General features: G+C 53.2%; 7 protein-coding genes across 7 annotated transcripts; 4 read left to right on the top strand and 3 right to left on the bottom strand.

The window, feature by feature from the left end:
• Positions 1 to 302: 302 nt before the first annotated feature.
• Positions 303 to 833, top strand: G647_02234 (uncharacterized protein; the record flags this gene model as incomplete). The annotated part of the gene is made up of 2 exons (XM_008726584.1): positions 303 to 452; positions 510 to 833. 2 exons carry the CDS (start codon positions 303 to 305, stop codon positions 831 to 833), a joined length of 474 nt encoding a protein of 157 aa, XP_008724806.1.
• Positions 834 to 1775: 942 nt separating this feature from the next.
• On the top strand, positions 1776 to 3502 carry G647_02235 (uncharacterized protein; the record flags this gene model as incomplete). Its single annotated transcript, XM_008726585.1, has 4 exons — positions 1776 to 1923; positions 1986 to 2072; positions 2122 to 2663; positions 2714 to 3502. 4 exons carry the CDS (start codon positions 1776 to 1778, stop codon positions 3500 to 3502), a joined length of 1566 nt encoding a protein of 521 aa, XP_008724807.1.
• A 1009-nt stretch (positions 3503 to 4511) lies between these two features.
• Positions 4512 to 6239, top strand: G647_02236 (uncharacterized protein; the record flags this gene model as incomplete). Its single annotated transcript, XM_008726586.1, has 2 exons — positions 4512 to 5922; positions 5974 to 6239. The coding sequence occupies 2 exons, from the start codon at positions 4512 to 4514 to the stop codon at positions 6237 to 6239; spliced, it is 1677 nt and encodes a 558-aa protein (XP_008724808.1).
• A 389-nt stretch (positions 6240 to 6628) lies between these two features.
• G647_02237 (uncharacterized protein) lies at positions 6629 to 8383 on the top strand (the record flags this gene model as incomplete). Its single annotated transcript, XM_008726587.1, has 1 exon — positions 6629 to 8383. The coding sequence occupies one exon, from the start codon at positions 6629 to 6631 to the stop codon at positions 8381 to 8383; it is 1755 nt and encodes a 584-aa protein (XP_008724809.1).
• Positions 8384 to 10371: 1988 nt separating this feature from the next.
• G647_02238 (uncharacterized protein) lies at positions 10372 to 12933 on the bottom strand (the record flags this gene model as incomplete). The annotated part of the gene is made up of 1 exon (XM_008726588.1): positions 10372 to 12933. The coding sequence occupies one exon, from the start codon at positions 12931 to 12933 to the stop codon at positions 10372 to 10374; it is 2562 nt and encodes an 853-aa protein (XP_008724810.1).
• A 466-nt stretch (positions 12934 to 13399) lies between these two features.
• On the bottom strand, positions 13400 to 15026 carry G647_02239 (uncharacterized protein; the record flags this gene model as incomplete). The annotated part of the gene is made up of 2 exons (XM_008726589.1): positions 13400 to 14523; positions 14573 to 15026. 2 exons carry the CDS (start codon positions 15024 to 15026, stop codon positions 13400 to 13402), a joined length of 1578 nt encoding a protein of 525 aa, XP_008724811.1.
• Positions 15027 to 16273: 1247 nt separating this feature from the next.
• Positions 16274 to 17462, bottom strand: G647_02240 (uncharacterized protein; the record flags this gene model as incomplete). The annotated part of the gene is made up of 2 exons (XM_008726590.1): positions 16274 to 16812; positions 17081 to 17462. 2 exons carry the CDS (start codon positions 17460 to 17462, stop codon positions 16274 to 16276), a joined length of 921 nt encoding a protein of 306 aa, XP_008724812.1.
• Positions 17463 to 17508: the final 46 nt, after the last annotated feature.

Here is a 17508-nt window from a genome sequence, read left to right on the forward strand (position 1 = left end):
GGTCTCTTGACCGTGATCTCCCACTACCGGGTACATACCCATCGAGAATGGAGAAGCTTCTCTCGCGACCTACATGCATGTCACTCCTTGGCCTGCGCTATTGTTCCAGGTTTCGGCCATTCTGACCGAGTAACGCGAATACGCAGTGCTTATCCGAAGCGAATTTTCTAATTCAGGAATTCTTGCTGCCTGGACCATATACCATATTATATTCATCAGTCCCCACGACTCTATAATGCCCGCCCAATTCCACGAAATTATGTCAATATGAACCCTCCAGAAATCTTTGTAACAAGAGCAACATGATCAGCATTAATTTGTCCTGGAAGGATGCCCCAACGAGTCGCATCGTGCATCTAATCCAAGTCTTTCTGCAGTTCCTCGCAGCTATCATTGTCATTGGCCTCAATGCCTCAGATATAGCAGATGATCCCACAAACACCGGCATCTCAGTAAGTGCCTCGAGTTGACCGCGATCCGTGGCAGTGCCTGAACTGGTACGTCAACAGGTTCTCGCCATCGTCATCGCCACATTATCAACAGTGACAACCATCCTGTTTGCGCTCGACATTTTCTACCCAATTCCAAGTCGTCTGTGGCTACTATGGGTCCTATTCTGGGAGTGGGTCTTGGCATTCTCTTGGGTCGGTGTGGTTGCCGCCTTTGGGGACCGATATTTCCAGAACCACACGACTCGCTTCCACGTTGCCGCCGGGTTCAATGTTGTCAATCTGATCCTATGGTTGCTGGGCTCGGTGTACGGTACCATATTGATGTGTTGCAGGAAGAAACTGGGTGGCAAGAGGCCTCCTGACGACGTCGAGCTGAAATGAATGCATCTAAGCTCTCGAACCGCAGGGCGCCGAGGCCAGTTCTGAGCTGGTCGAGTGCATGTGATATATGGATGCACCGCTCACGCTGTCGAAACTTTACGAGGGTAATAATCATGGCAACAATAAACAGCACGGCCAATGGTAAATTGAAATGAATCAGTAAAGGTCTGCCGAAGATCCCACTCCCAGAATGGCCGACTGTCACAGCTTCTCGGATGCGCAGCCTGAGCCATGCCTGCCTGAAGAAGTCGCTTCGAATTGCGCCTTGCGATACGAGTGAGATCAGGGACGGAGTCAGCACAGTCAATCTGCCACGGCCCACCTTTTGTTCTGAAGGAGGAGATGGCTGGATGAAGGGCGCAAGAGCATTAAGCTTGCGTGATTGCATTGACATGGTACGCATCACGCTATGTCCTCTACCACGCTAAGACGATAGTCAGATGGTAGTCGGATAGAAAACGAACCTAATTACAGAATAGTCACAGACTTGAATGTCGACTGAGGTCTTAACAAGGGAGTATTCCGTACGCCGTAATTAATTACCTTGAAATTTCTGCTCATGCACTCCAGAATCTAGACACCTCTGTGCACTTACACAGAATCACGTCAGATGCCTTCGCGCGGAGCCAGATACGGCGCACTATTGCGGTGAATGATGCTGGCTCGCACAGCGTTAGACATTCACGACGAAGGTGCGTTGCGGCGTGGCATCACCGGGTAAGGCGTCCCATGCCATGCTCATGCCATTCGGCTGCCATGGATCCGACAGGATAACTGGATTATGGGCACACTTTTTGTAAATGCGTCATGCTCTTGTTAAACCCCACGGTCCATCGCGGTATCTGGGATCATTAGTATCGCGGAAAGGAGACGCTCTCCTGCCACTGAAGAAGGTAGTATTATTGCTCAGGTTGGTGTCAGCAATAGCTTTATCTGACCAGGATGGACTGGAAAGAGTGCACTTCTGGGCCTGTCTACAGCCACCCTTTCCTGCTTGCGCCATTATTTCTCTTCACATACCTAATAACCCTGTCACTATACCGTCTCTACTTCAGCCCACTTGCGAAGTTTCCTGGTCCCCGCCTCGCAGGTAGGGAGCCCTTTCTCGAGACAGGGCATCAAGATCGGCCTCCTCTGACTCTTAGCAACTAGCTCTCTCGTCCTGGTATGCGGGCTATCATGATCTGGTTCGCGGCGGCAAATATGTCTGGGTTGTCGAGGAAATGCATCGCAAATATGGTAATGCGACAGCGCCGCCAGCCGTGCAGCATGGTTTGACGCGCAACAGGGCCTGTGGTTCGAGTAAGACCCGATGCTCTGCACTTCAATGACCCAAACTTCATCGAAGAGATCTACGCGCAGTCCCCGAAACGTCGGCGTGAGCGATATAAGACGGTCGTGCAGAATTTGCAAGCTCCCGGGTCGATGCTCGCCACAACTGACCACGACTTTCACCGTAAACGGAGGTCTGTTCTCAACCCCTATTTCTCGCAACAAAATGTCCGGCGTCTGGAGCCTGTTATCAACGACACGCTATCTGCACTTCTGGATCGCATGAACGGTTGGGGCAAGACCGGCGTGCCGATCCAAATGAGCGTCGCTTTCCGAGCAGCGACCAAGGATATCATCCAGGCTTATGCATTCGGAGAGGGTAAGAAGTGTCTGGACATGGAGGATTGCAACGCCGCCTTCTTTGACATCATGACGCCCCAGAGAGTCTGTCATCTCGGCACTTACGTGTACTGGCTGGCCTATATCATGGCGAACCTGCCGCCCTCCATCACGATATCCCTTGTCCCTCGCGTCGCCGTCTTTGCAAGGTTCATCGAGGTAGGACGCTGGTGCCTCTAGCTTTGGGCAGAGCGACTGACTATTTAAAGGGACTCGCAGATCAGATCGAACACATCAAGGCCGCAAAGGAACTATCTGAAGGTCGTACGATATTTCACGAAATCATAAGAAGCGACATTCCTGAATCGGAGAAGCAAACCCGGCGACTTGTAGATGAGGCTATGGTGATTGTTGTCGCTGGATCCGAAACCACTGCATCGACTCTCGCTGCCATCATGTATCATTTGCTTGCAGATCGGGAGCTTCTGAATAGGCTGAAAATTGAACTGGAAGCTGCTATTCCCAACCCCAAGCAGCTACCGGTCGCTTCGAGGCTGGACGGCCTTCCGCTCCTGAACGCCGTCATCCAGGAGGCAATCCGACTCTATCCAGGAGCCACCCATCGGCAAGATCGCACCTGTCCGGACGAAGACTTGGTCTACGAGTGTCCAGACGGACGACAATACGTAATACCGAAAGGTACTGCTGTGGGGATGACAGCGCCAATCATCAACCGCCACCCGGAACTCTACGAGCGTCCGAATCAGTTCCTCCCCGATCGATATATCCAGAACCCCGAGCTGAAGAAGTATAACATGTCGTTCTCGAAGGGCGGGAGACAATGCATCGGCATCAACCTGGCGTACCAGGAACTCCAGACGTTTACAGCTGGGATCTTTCGCCGTTACAGTCTCTACGATCCAGACAAGGGTGTGCAGGATGGACCGACGCTGGAGTTATTCGAGACCAGACGAGAAGACGTTTCCATGGATGCAGACTATGTCACGCCAGCACCATACGAGGGTAGCCATGGCCTCCGCGTACGCATCCGTGCTTGAAATGGGGTGGTCCTCACGCGTGGTGTCGGCGATGAGTTGGCCCAGACCAGCAGTCCATGTAGGCATCTGGAGTACTAGCTACCGAAATTGATACCCATTGTCCGATGACTTGCGTAATCGCGGTACTAGCCACGACGATGAAACGTGTATCCCAGGTGTTATCTGTGGAGCTATACACACCCGGAGGCTCTCCTGTTACTTGCATAGCAAAGATTGTAACAAAAGGCGCGTCGGGAAGTTCCTGGTGGTCTGCTGCCACGCCCCAATGCTGAAGGCGCGGCAGGAAGCCGTGAATGTTCGCGACCATTTCTATCCCCTGTACATGAAGATGCAATCATCCTGCTCGTAACCATATCTTGACAGAAAGGCTTGTGAGGCTTGTTCTGATGATGGTGGAGTTTGTGGCTTTATTCAAGCTTCAATATTCCGCTTTCGAATGCAGATCCTGTACATTTAAGCCTTCACCCCCCGATCATCTCAGCTCCGCTTCGATTGTCGTTCAGCGCGGGTTGACAGAAGAGACATCATGAACTAGCCATCCCCAGACCAGTGGATTATGTAGCTTTTGGTCAAGCTTCATCAAGCTTCAATGTCTCACTTTCGCGCACAGGTTCGCGGGTGTTAAACCTTCTCGCTCATCATCTTAGTCGCGTTTCACGTGTTACAGACCCCGAGTTGACATTGTTGACAGTTCATAGTTCGCCACCTAGCTGATCAGCTAACAGTCCGTCGTGTCCTGAAGCTTCCAACAGCACGGAGTCGACATTGCCCCCTGATCTCTCCTATCACACCACTGATGATAACTGGGTGGTTGGCATGAACGCCACTACAGCAATGAGTTCCCCAAAGTGGCGTTTGACTTACCACGGGGTTTATAGCCCTGGTGATCTCCCTTCAGAGCCAAGAGACAGTTGAACCTCGAGCTGTTGCCCGGTCTCCCTTCACAGCCAAGCGACAGTTGGATCTCGAACTGCGCCCGGGCCTCCCACCGGACCCTGCTGGCAGCAACATGTACTTCGTACCGGGCCTCTTCATCCTGGTGGCACTTTTGTCCTATAAAATCGCGTCAGTCATTATCCACCGACAACGGAACGCACGAAAAGCCGCGCGTCTGGGATGTGTACCACCTCCTACCGCCCCTCGAAAGGGCTTCCTTGGAATCGGCACCCTCAGGGAAAGCATCCGGGCAACGCGCGAGGACAGAGGGCCAATCTGGATGCATGAAAATCTAAACGCCATCGGCAAGACAGTCCACACGGTCAGGGCCGCCATCTTCGACTATGAATTGATCATCACGAGAGATACGCAAAACGTCAAGGCTATGTTCGCTGCGCAGTCGCAGGACTTTGACATTGGGCTACATCGGGAAAAATGCTTCAAGTCCCTGCTGGGTCCTGGGGTGATGACCAACCGACAAGAGAAATGGAGGCATTCAAGACGTCTTATTCAATCGCAGTTTGCCAGAGATAACGTCGCGGACCTCGACCTCTTCCAGAGACACCTGAACGCTCTATTGCGAAGGATGCCAGTATCCGAAGATGGCTGGACAGCGAAGGTCGATTTGTCTCCCTTATTCTACAGCTTCACCCTGGACACCTCGACGGAATTCTTGTTCGGCCAGTCGGTGCATACCCTGAGCCCTGAAGAGCGCCCGGGTATGCTATCATGGGATCCGAACGCCCCTGACCTTAGAGCTTTCGGATACCACTTGGACGAGGCCAAACACATTATCGACAGGAGAGGCGCTTTGGCCAAATACGGCTGGCTTCTGCGGGACAATTCCTTTCCCGATCACTGCAATGCTGTACAAGACTGCGTTGACTATTTTATCCGGAAGAGGCTTGATGGTAGCTGGGACGAGCGCAAAGTGGATGAAACGATGAATGGACGGCCGAAATTCATCCTTCTTGATGAACTTATAAGCAAGACCAAAGATCGTTACGAGTTGAGATGCGAGCTGCTGAATGTCCTCCACGCAGCAAGGGATACCACGGCATCACTGTTGGGCTGGTCATTCTACTTTCTGGCGCGACATGCCGACGTTTTTGCGAGACTGCGTAAAGAAGTGCTGGATTCCTTATCGGCCGACCCGAATGGCCAGATCACCTTTGCTCAGCTATGGTCTTGCAAGTACATGCAGTGGTTTCTGAATGAGATCATTCGCACGGTTGGCATCGTCCCAATGAACGAACGCGTGGCTGTCCGAGATACCACGCTGCCTTGCGGTGGTGGGCCTGATGGACAAAGCCCCGTGTTCGTGCCGAAAGGAACTCAGGTGCTCATCCCGACCTACTCAATGCAGCACCGTGAAGATATCTGGGGTGCTAGTGTCGACGAGTTCAAGCCGGAAAGATGGCAGGATCGCAGATTCGGGTGGGACTTCATTCCTTTCGGCGGAGGGGCTCGCCAATGCCTTGGACGTAAGTGCTGCTAACTTCGCTCCGAATGTGCCATGGCTAACTGCAAGGCAGAACAATTCGCCCGGACAGAAGCAATGTACACAATCTCGCGAATGCTGCAAGTGTTTGACAAGATCGAAAATATGGAAGGTCCAGGCCCGATCAAAATGCATCAGACGATTGAGAACAGGAGTGGAACAGGGACGCAGGTTCGTCTACACTTGGCTTCTTCCTCCTCCAAGAGCCCTTGCCACAGGGGAGGATCCGAGGGCGAACTGAGCTTGAGTGAGCCCTATGATCTTGGTTTGGGTGCTGAAAGAGGAGAGAAGCTGGTGTGAAAGTCGATGAAGCGGCAACTATATTTGTGTTAGTAGGTGCGCGACAGTTGTCTTTCAGCGTCATTTTCTGTGATCGTGCAGCAGGCTCTCTGCAATCTTCTTGGAACTCCTCGTCGCCGAGGGAATAATATTGCCTCTACCGGTCACCATTAGAACAATACGTGATAGTCAAAAGTGGTGTAAGCCTCATCTTAAACTGGGGGGACCGTCGAGCAAGGCTTCTATGTCTTGGCATTGACGTTTTCCTCCGCATCGCAGTCAGAATGCAAGTCTCAACTCTGCTTTGTGTACTTTCAACCACCTCCCATAACTGTGGCGAGCGCGACATAGGCTGCTCAGCTCGCGGATTCTGCTTACAGTGAGTCTATCCTCTCTCTCCGTCAGTCGATATGGCAGACAGGGCGAGCAATGTGCTGAAAAGGCTTCACCCGGAAGACGATGACCTCGACAGCCAGAAACGTGCGCGGTCCAACAATGGCTCTCCTCGTCCCACCACTCCGTCGGCCTCGTCGGCTCCGCCTGGAGCAAAACCAGACATGAGCGCAGCGATCGCGGCGGCCAGAGCGAGGGCCGCAGAGATCAAGGCCAAGATGGCAGCGAACAAAGTGGGAGCAGTGAGCTCACCTGCGCAGACAGCGGCTGCGGCACCGACCCCCCCGACAAGTGCTCTCGATCGCATTGCACAGCTAAAGGCTCGCGTGGCTGCTGCAACTGGTCAATCGGCGTCGCGTACCAATGCATCGTCCTACACTCCGCCAGTCTACGCCGAGGACGCATCAAAAGCACGAGGAGGGTTAAACATTGGTCTCCATCCGTCTCTGCTTGCGGATGCGCAGCAGGATGCGTCGAGGAGCCTGGGTCGCACACCTCAAGCCAAGTTTGCGACCGCAGCTGGAAACCGGAGGACAGAATCGCCGGCACCGTCAAAGGCACAGCTTGACATCTCGGGACCGTCGCTAGAAGAGCTCAGAGACAACCCTTACTTCGACGAAAGTCTCGGGGCTCGAAATGCGCCGGCCAAGGGTCGACAATCGCGGCAGCTGATTTTCAATCAGAAGGGCAAGTACATCCAGCAGGCTGCGGCGCTCCGACGCCAGGCCCAACTCGAGGCCATGAAGAAGAAGATTGCCGAACGAGCCAGGCAAGCTGGACTCGAAGAAGATCTCGACACGGAGAAAGCATTCCTGGTCCCGGCACCACCGGACTTGGAGTGGTGGGATGAAGGTCTGGTCAACGGCAAGAGCTACGACGCCATCTCCGATCCCGCAAACCTCAAGATTGACACTCCAGACAGCATCATCACGATCTACATCCAACATCCGGTGCTCATCGAACCGCCACAAGAGAAGAACAATCCAGCACCAAAGCCCATGTACCTGACCGCCAAGGAACAAGCCAAACTCCGGCGCCAACGACGCCGAGCCGAACTCCAAGAACAACAAGCAAAAGTCCGATTGGGTCTCGAGCCTCCTCCGCCACCGAAAGTGAAGAAGGGCAACCTGATGCGCGTGCTGGGTGAAGAAGCCGTCAAAGACCCCACCGCCGTAGAAGCCCGGGTCAACCGCGAGATCGCCGAACGGCACCAGAAACACGTCGAGGAGAACGAGAACCGCAAGCTCACAAAGGAGGAACGGGCCGAGAAACTGGCCAGACAACAAGCCGAAGATGCCGCCCGCGGCATCCACGTTCGGGTGTATAAGATTGACAGTCTCGCGAATGGCAAGCACAGATACCAAGTATCCATCAACGCCGAGCAGAACGCCCTCACGGGTGTATGCATCATGCATCCAAAGCTGAACGTCGTGGTCGTTGAGGGTGGCGAGCACAGTATTCGCAACTACGACAAGTTGATGCAGAACCGCATCCACTGGACCGAGATGGAAGCACCTCGCGCGGTCGAGGAAGGTAACCGCGAGGTCCTAGCCAAGTGGCTTGAGGCGTACGAAGAAGGCAGTCACGAGCTGAAGGATCTAAGTTTGAACAAGTGCGAATTGATATTCAAGGGCGAGGCCAAGCAGCGGAGCTTTCGGAAATGGCTGGGCGCGAGGGTATGCGAGACGGATGCACAAGCGAAGGATGTGTTGAGCCGGGCAAAGATGGAGAATTTCTGGGGACTAGCGAAGAGTTTCAAGAGGGATTTGTGATGCCAGTGAGCGGGATGAAGTAGAGGGAAGAGTAGGTAAGTATTGCATGTTTCTGCAATAGTCTACACTGGACGTGTTCCGGAACTCGAGGGGCTTGAGGGGGCTCAAACCAGTGTCAGGCTACGAGGCCCTGTCATGTACTGTATGTCACAATATATCATCCGGAGGCCTTTTGTCCGCCGCCGCAAGTCGAGTAGACTACAAGCATGCCCTCCGGCAGCATTGATCGATCCCGAGTGCCCTTCCCCTAACTACCTGCACAGGAATACCTCTGGCCACTCGGATGCCAATGTACTACGTATCGTTATGCTAAGCTACCTACCTTGAGCACCTAGGTACAGTAGAATCAAGGTGCGTCGAATGCGATGCAATGCGATGCAATGCGATGCAATGCCATACAACACCACGCAAAGCTCCGTAGGTAGATGTTAAGATGTGAGATGTGATGAGTGACGTGTGCAGTGATGCCCACGATCTCAGCCCAAAGTAGGTATGAAGCACACAGTTTTGCAGTCTGCAATTTGCAGTACGTACTCCCCCAAACAGCCATCTTGCCATCTAAGCGAGCGAGGGAGTTGGAATTCCCCATTGTGAGGGAATAGAAAGGCAGGAATTTATTTCGTTCAGTCATTCACTCACACGGCCACTCACTCCGGGTGCTGCGTATACGTCGATGGATGTACGCAAACATGAACAGTGCGAGATGACTCGAGCAGGAAGGAGTTACGAGGACGAGGACGAGCACGAGCACGAGCACCGAGGACGGAGTATCTTACAGGTATACACGGTACTCCGTACTGTATGACTGAACTCTGAAGGGAGACCTTGATCCCCCCTATCGCATGTTACTTCCTCGTCCAGAAAATCCTATATTTAAGCGTTGTTGCTGTCGCGGCGTTGTCGGGGAAAAGGTTTCGATGGTCATAGTTCTACGGCGTCGTCGTCACGTTTGGCGTGCGTTTCCCCAATACTTGTACTCAATAGAAGGGGATGTCTTCCTCTTATGTAGGGGGGTAATCGTTACAGCAAGGAGGACAGAGAACAGAGAACAGAGGACAGCAGTCGTTTTTAATATAGACTACGCGATCATGGAGATGCAGACTGTTACTTATGCATCCCGTACTGGCCGGTTGATTTGATGAGGCGCCCGTGGCAGACGAAGGGGGGTTGCTGGCTGCGCGTGTAATGGTGTATGTACTGTAGGTACTTTAAAGGTTGTCGACAAGTCATGTAGTGCAAAGTCAACGGGTACGGAGTACATTGTATGGTAGAGGGTACTTCTACTCATAAGGTAGACGTCTCATCCATCTCTGTTTTTGTCCTTTCATGCTGTGTTCGAGGACTGTACCTATGTATGTGAACTAGCCCAATGGTTCGTCTTTGAAGCGTGTTACTTGAGTACTGTATGTGCTCAGTCGTGTATGTGCTCAGTCCTGTACGTTCTCAGTCCTGTACAGAGTAGCGTGCTGAGTACCGACTGTACTGTACTGTACATTTATGTCGTTACTATATATTCATCTTTCAACTCCGAAGATCTACCACTTCATGCTTCCAAGTTTGGTGACTCGTACTCGTGCTGAGGGGGTATAAAGAATATTGACCCCAGCAGCAATCCAGTTACATAGGTGCGAGTCTCGGTCAGTCCGGTGTCGATGAATGGACTTCACTGATCCTTCGAGGTCATGAATATTTGGCAGGTCAAACAGAACACATATATTCAATCACAGTAGGATATCAACATGAAGAACCCTAAAGACATCATCCACCGTGCGACGATCACTCTATCTATCACCTTCACTTCATCCCGTGCCGTGCCGTGCCGTGCTGTGCTGTGTCGTGCGTGACTCCATTCGCCTTGCTACTTCTGAGCTCGAGTTTCTACCGTAGAACATCAGCAACATCCCTCGACGCTTTTTCCAGCACATCGATCGCGGTTGCAGTAGACACCATCGACCTCGCATCGTGGGCGCTCACATCTCGCCTCCTCGCTAAGCATTGAGCGTCGTCGCTGCATCCTTGATGATTGACGCGATCATATTCACCTGCTCTTGAGCTCCGTCCCAGTTACCCACATCAATCATGTCCCTCACGCCGGGGAACGTGGCATCGTCATAACCACTCCAAAGCTGGGGCGCAAACACCACGTGTTTGAACTGTGTTCGATTCACAAGCCCGCCACCTTCCCGTAAATCCAGAAGATAAGTCTCAAACTGTGCTAGGCGTTCGTTGTGTTGGATTCGAGCCGCTCCCATCGCGCTGGACTCGAAGCCGCCGGACCCAAAGACAAAATCCCGCCATGATTGGTCGAAGTTGTGGAATTGTTGAGATTGTTGAGACAGAAAGTCGGTGGCCTCTCGTAGGCTGTGGAGATCAAGGGATTGACCATCGGCTTGGACCTTGGCGTAGGCTTCCAGGTCGTCAATGTACTTCGCAAGAGCGGGGGCGTAAGATGTAACCTGGAACGAGAGGAGAGGTTTGTCGGCCAACTCGAGAATCAAAAGCGCCCAGATCTCGCCCATCGCTTTATGGTAATTCCAATCCGGATCACCATACCTTGCCATCCACTCGAAGTTATCGTAGCAAGAGTGATAGGGAAATTTGGCGCCTTTGAAGAACATGTCGATCGAGGCTGTGCCGACAATGTCTTGAAATGCAACAAAGTCACTGCCAGCGCCGAGGCCTTCAATTCCACGGCCCTGCTCGTCCCAAATCTCGCGGATGGATTTCCCTGTCGAGGGATCACTGACGTGGTTGATGACGTGCATCAATGGGTGCTCAAACAATGGAGAGGCCGAGGCGTGGAAGTCAGCGCCTATCACGCCGACGTCGACATTGAGGTAGGCAATCCCATCCTCGCGTAGTTGGGCCTCGCGGTTCTCCACGTACTCTGTGCTGCCGATGAGATTGTACTCCTCGCCGTCCCAACTCGCAAATTCGATCGTGCGGAGTGGTCGCCAACCCAACCGCCGTAGTTCACCAAAGACACGCACGATTTCCAGCATGATGGCGGTGCCACTACCTGGGTCCGCCGCCCCAGTACACCAAGCGTCACGATGGTTTCCGACAATGATTTTCTTCTCGGGCTGTTCCCAGCCGGACATCTTGCCGAGGACATTGTAAATGGGCTGCTTGGCCTCTTCATCTTGTATGTTCTTCAGGTTCACTTTTGGAGATTCCTGATCTCCCGTCCAGTATTCGACCTCTGGGACGCCAATCCAGTCACCTGAGAATTGCTTGCCATGTCCCTGGAGCGCTTGTAGCAAGTGCTTGGCATCATTCCAAGAGATTGGGATGGAAGGAATCTTGTTGAGACCGGCGCTCTCTTCAGGTTTCAATCGTCTCTTGTTGTCGGGAGTTGACGCCCATCCGGGAGTCAGCACATCCCCGACAACCCACGACATGAGACTAACAGCGCCTCTCTGAACACCGTCTTCCGGCATGAACCGTCCATCAGGAAAGGTGGGTCCTTGAATGAAGCCATCTTGCGCAGGATCGGAATAGATGATACATCCAATGGCACCGGCCAATTCTGCCGCTTTGACCTTCAGCGCCCTGTCGCCCTGGGAACCGTAGTACCGAACGAGCAGAACTGCGTCTTTGACGGAGATGCCTTCGTCGTCCAATCGCTTGAAATCTTCTCTCGACCCAAAGTTGGCGTAAATCAACGGTCCTGTCACATCGCCTGCCTTGGAATGACCGTGAAACACCAGAGCCTGCTCTTGATCCTCCTCAATCCTGGCCTCCCATTTTAGGTCCTCTGGCTCGACAATCGCGACTCTCCGGCCGTCCTTCCGGGGGTAATTCAGATAGACCTCGTACTTCTCCATCTCGACATCCTCCAACTCGCCCGCCTTGAAAAGCTCCGCGACCCATTCACCCAGGACGTAGTTCCCTTCGGTACCTGCGATGTGTGGAAAATCTGTTATGTGCTCCAGATACTTCTGCATATGTCCATGGTCGTTCATGTGATTTTGTACGAATACTCTGATGGACTCCGGGTCGTACATTTGACCCATGCCCATCCGATTTCTTCCAAATGATAACACGTCTGAAGCTATGAGTACATAGAGAACCCCCATGATAAGGAAGACCCCGAACAGTCGCCCCAGAATGACGACGCGATTTGCATCCAACTGTTGGTAGTTTATGCTCGGCCAACGTATGTTCGAGAGGTAATTGCGGACGGACGGCAAGGACAAGGAGGAAAAGGAGTTCGTGAAGCTGGAGAAGGACTTGGACAGGCGATATCGGAGGAGGGATCGGTTCGAGGAGGAATCACTCAGAGGGTCTTCGATGTCCATCTGCTGCATCTCTCGGCGGACGTCGTTCTCGCCATCTTGTTCGATTCCGTCGAGCGAGTCGAGACTCGGTCGCGCCGACTCGACGGTTGGAGGGCGATAGTTCCTCGCGGAGACGAGAAGGCCTTGCCTTTCAGCATCGTCGCTGATCTCTTCTGGGCCGAGCCGCGATTGTGATGAAGCAGGGCGAGATGAGGTGGCCTCCTCGTAGGTGGGAATGGGCAGGTGTTCGTATTGCGCTTTGTCGCCCATGATTATCGTCGCTGAGGGTCGTGTCCCGAAGGACGCTCCTGACTACCGCATTATCGTCGGTTTCATTCAAAGTAGAGTGTTGGCACGACGCTGATCGAGGCCATGTCACAAATGACTTTTTGCCCAGTCATGCGACGAAAGACCGAAGGTGCTGCAGTCGAGTCCAAGATATGAACTGCGCCTCCCTAAGAGTCTCGGCCCTCGCAGCATACGAATCCTCCAAGACGAACTCCCCACTTGGACACGTTCCACCTCGCTCTCACCCGAGGTCTCGCGTCCGGAAGCATAATACCCATGACCGTGTATGCTTGCATAATTGTGGTCCCAGAGGGTAAGATGATATGTTTGAGAGGACTGTGGCTTCTACAGCAATGAAAATCCTGGGAGAACGTGAGACCGATATGCGATGAAGCCGAAATCACTGCAAGCTACGGATGTACAGGCAGATCTTCGTGCTACTAAAAACTCATGGCGTACTATCGTATGCGCCTTCGCCATAGCAGACTCCTTCGACGGTAGTCCCATTGACCTGCTGGACGGCCAGGCCATCTGCACCGAACAAGGCCATCTGCCCACCACCGTCGCGGTAGTCGTACGGCATCCAACCCACGCTTGCTGGTCCATCGGTCGGGTCCTTGACAAACGCAAGAACATAATCCTGCATGGCTGCGCTGGTCTCGATCTCTAGCTGCGACGGCTCTCCGGCCCTGATACCGTACGTCCCAAACATCATCGGCAGGTCTGCCGCATGATACGCTCCCATCCACCACAGCGGATTAATGTTGGAGAAATTCCCGCCGTAGACATATCGGTAGGTGGAGATGTTCAAGTCATTTCGGTATAAGCTGGAATTAGAGATGCCGCAGACGGTGTTGAGCGTACCTGCCATCACTGCTTGAGGATTCGGACCATCCGTGAGATTGTTGAGCGGATATGGCGCCAGAGACGAGTACTCATTGGCCGTGTTGGAGAGGACTGCTGCCACGTTGGCCACCTGCCCTGCGAGATAACGAGCCGTGTAGTTGCTGAACACGACATCCTCATCCGCAATCGGTGTGAAAGCGATTGGTGCCTGGTGAGGACTGGTCGTGGTTGAGTTGTCCTGGTACTGCCCGACAAAGTTCTCGATATCGCTGACAGGCACTTGCCTCATACATTGCAATTCGGCGGTCTTATTGTTCGGGAAATCGCAACCCAAGTTCCTGGCAACGAACGTAAAATTGGTCCCTTGGAAATCAGTGCCTGCTCGGCTCGACAGTGCTGTACCGGATTGCATGAAGAAGCCCCGAGCAATGGGATCGTCATAGTAAGCAAAATTATAGTAATCGGTACTTCGAGAGCCAGCTGACTGTCCCCATAGCGTGAGAGCAGTCGGGTCGCCTCCAAAGGCAGCAATATTTGCCCGAACCCACTCCAAGGCGGCACGCTGATCACGAAGCCCAAGGTTTTGGGTCTCCAGCCCTGCAGCGTTCGGAAAGCCCATGATGTTGAGCCGATAGTTGATAGTCACGACAATGTGGCTTTGACTGCGAGATACCCACTCTGCTGGAATTTGAACGGGTATATTGACGCCGCCAGTGACCATGCCGCCTTTAAGATGTGTTAGACAGATTGATCGAGAGAGGCTGAGGCCACTTACCTCCTGTCATAAACATGATGACTGGAAGCTTCGAGGCCGCCGTGGCGTTTGCAGGCGTCCAGATAGCCAGGCTCAGGCAATCTTCCGATGTACCGTATGCATAAAGACCAGCGCTAGTGCTTTCACCACCATCGAAGATGAGCCATTCCGGTATCTGGTCGCTCCAGACCGATTTCACCCTACTCACAAACTGGGGGCAGGACCGCGGGTACTGGGTGGCATCGTACCGCTTGCTCGACGCTGGCAACTTTTGAGGTGGAAGCCAACGAAGCTCTCCCACCGGAGGTTGAGCGAAAGGGACATTGCGAAACTCGCGCACTGATGGATAGGTTGGATTGAGGAGACCAGTAAAAATCCCTGTGTTGGCTGTGACTGACAGACTCTGACTGGAGATACATGCCGCCTCTGCAAATGACACTAGCAAATTCAGGGCAACAGGGAGAAGCGACTTCATAGTGGTAACAGGTCTCAATATTGTGCACTGACTTCGGGAAAGCAGCTGGCCACGCTCCTCTTCTCAGGATATATACCATACCCACTGTTCCCCATCCTCCTCACTTGCCCTCTCCTGTGTAGCGTCCTCTGTGCAACTGACTCCGACCTCGTGCCGCTTCGCCGGCTGCTTGCCCGAGGGCAGACCGGAAAGGAGCAGGCGAAGCAGGCGTGACGTGGGTAAAATTGTACGAATAGAGGTGTCAACAATTCTGCCAGCGGGTAAATATGAAGCCACCATATCATTTGCGGGGAAGATCATCATTGCATGCATCCGCTAGACGTTAAGCATCCTCGCCGCGGGGTCGACGAGCTTGTACTCTTCCGCCGATGTTCGAGTGCCGCTTGGGACAAAGACAACAGCCGCAAGTTGGAGATGTTGAGCTGTCGGGATGGAGGCTGGAGAGTGGCGGCCAGGTAGCCGGCGTGGCCAGGTTGACACAACTTGTGGTAATCTATCTTCCTTGATCTTCAGATGCACACCTGTTGTGAGTGATGTGTAAGGCTCAATAAGTTTGCTCAGTTTCCTGACAGCTTGATGTTTCTGTAGGAGGCAAAGCAATTGACTTGGTGCAAAGCACGATAAACATGCAGCCAGAAGCCAGCGAAGTCAGCGCAGGGAGAAGTTTGTGTCAAACCTCTGGTTTTCGGGAAATATGTGATACGGACATCCGGCCTCACTGATTTATCGAGGCCGCGATTAACATTTTACTGTGTCAGATTCACTGCACTCATTCACAACAGCTAACATGCCTTCGCTTTACGACCACGCGTCACTGAGCCCTGACTCAACAGCCACTGTGTGTTGTCCTCGCGGTTTCATCTTCTATTCAAGGCCTATATTTACGATCGATCCATCGAGAGAATTGTCAGTAAACGATTCATCTGACAAAGCAGTAATCCCCGGGACGACAAAGCGACGACGTGGTCAAAAGCTGAGAACAACTTGGAAATGCCGAAAATGTGCGACTACATGCGTCAGGCATGCGGCGACCTCGGAGGTGGATGTGGCGTGGATGCGCATACCAATCCAACCCATGAGCAGGTATCAGGTAGAAGTGATCTTTGCCCTTCTCATGATAGTATACCTTGGGGACCAGAAATGCTGATTCTCGAGCATCTTCATTATGTCTCAGGCATAGCACATGATGGAGAGTGAGCACACAGACGAATATTAAAAAATAATAAAAGGGTTCCTCGAGCTTTGAATTACTTTTGCGTTTCCTCATCGTGGTCACCAATGACTTGACCTTGACCTTGACTTTGACCTCTAATCAACCTCTCATTCCACTCCCTCTCCATCTTCTGCACCCGTTCCCACGCTTCCCTCCTCTTATCCTGCCCCAGAACCTTGTCTAGCTTCCCGTCATCCTCCCGAGTACTGTTCATCGGACTTGTCTCTTCCTCGCCCTCAGCCGCCATCACGTCCTGTCTCCTCCGTCCAAATCGCGCCGCCATATCCGCCAAACTCGAGAATCTCGCCCTGTTCACATCCTCCTCCCCCCTCTTGAGTAGATTGTCCCGTTCCGCTTTCCACGCCCTATACGGCCGTTTCTCCTTCCTCACGGCCTCGCCACTACCCGCTTCGCCAGAACCGCCAGCCTCCTCGCCACATTCATACACGTTGTACCCGCAAAATTCCCACACGCGGAGCTGTTTCTCAAACCCGCTGTTCGGCGTGATCTGGGACCGCGACTCACGCGCCAAGCTGAGCGCCGAGGCGTATGACAGTTGGAAACGCCGCATTACTGCGCAAGGTGGATGGACATGCATGTTAGCGATGTATTTTTTCACGTTTCTGTGTCTTCCTGTCTCACGGAGGTGATCTCTCGGAGAAAGCCCGTAGAATCTCCTAGACAGATCGCTAAGTCGGAGCCCAGTCAAGGTCGCGTGTAGGTATGTCCGAGAGGAGGTTACATCGACATCGACATGTAGAGAAACAGAGAAACACAGACAGAGGGGCAGGGAGGTAGCAGGAAGAGAAAACGTGAAACGTAGGGCAAGCAAGCGACCTACAGAACGCCACGACGAATGCCCCCGAGCGAGAAACTCCCTGCTTGCAATGCACCAACACGCCGGGCCGATCTGGCCTATTAGTCGCTTCTGACGGCCGAGGTTCGTAGATGCTGATATCGAGATTTTTGTTTTTGCCGTCGATGCTTGCGTCAAGGCCCTCCTGGATCCAATCGCACGTCTCGTCCAGCCACTCCAGTATATCGGCGAGCGGGTCGTCGTCGAGATCCAGGACTTTAACCTCGACGCCGCGTCGGACAATGCGACCGTCCCGTTGAGTGTCAGCGTGAGCGTCAGACTCAGCCTTGGCCGCAGCCGCAGCGCCAGCGTCAGCATCGACATCGACATCGGCATCGGCAAACCCCGGATTCAGCGATCGGGACATCTCATGGCGCTGTAGTACCGAGACGATCCTGACGATATTGTGCGCC

The sequence above is a fragment of the Cladophialophora carrionii genome, assembly GCF_000365165.1.
Source record: "Cladophialophora carrionii CBS 160.54 unplaced genomic scaffold supercont1.2, whole genome shotgun sequence".
NCBI classification, from domain to species: Eukaryota; Fungi; Ascomycota; class Eurotiomycetes; order Chaetothyriales; family Herpotrichiellaceae; genus Cladophialophora; species Cladophialophora carrionii.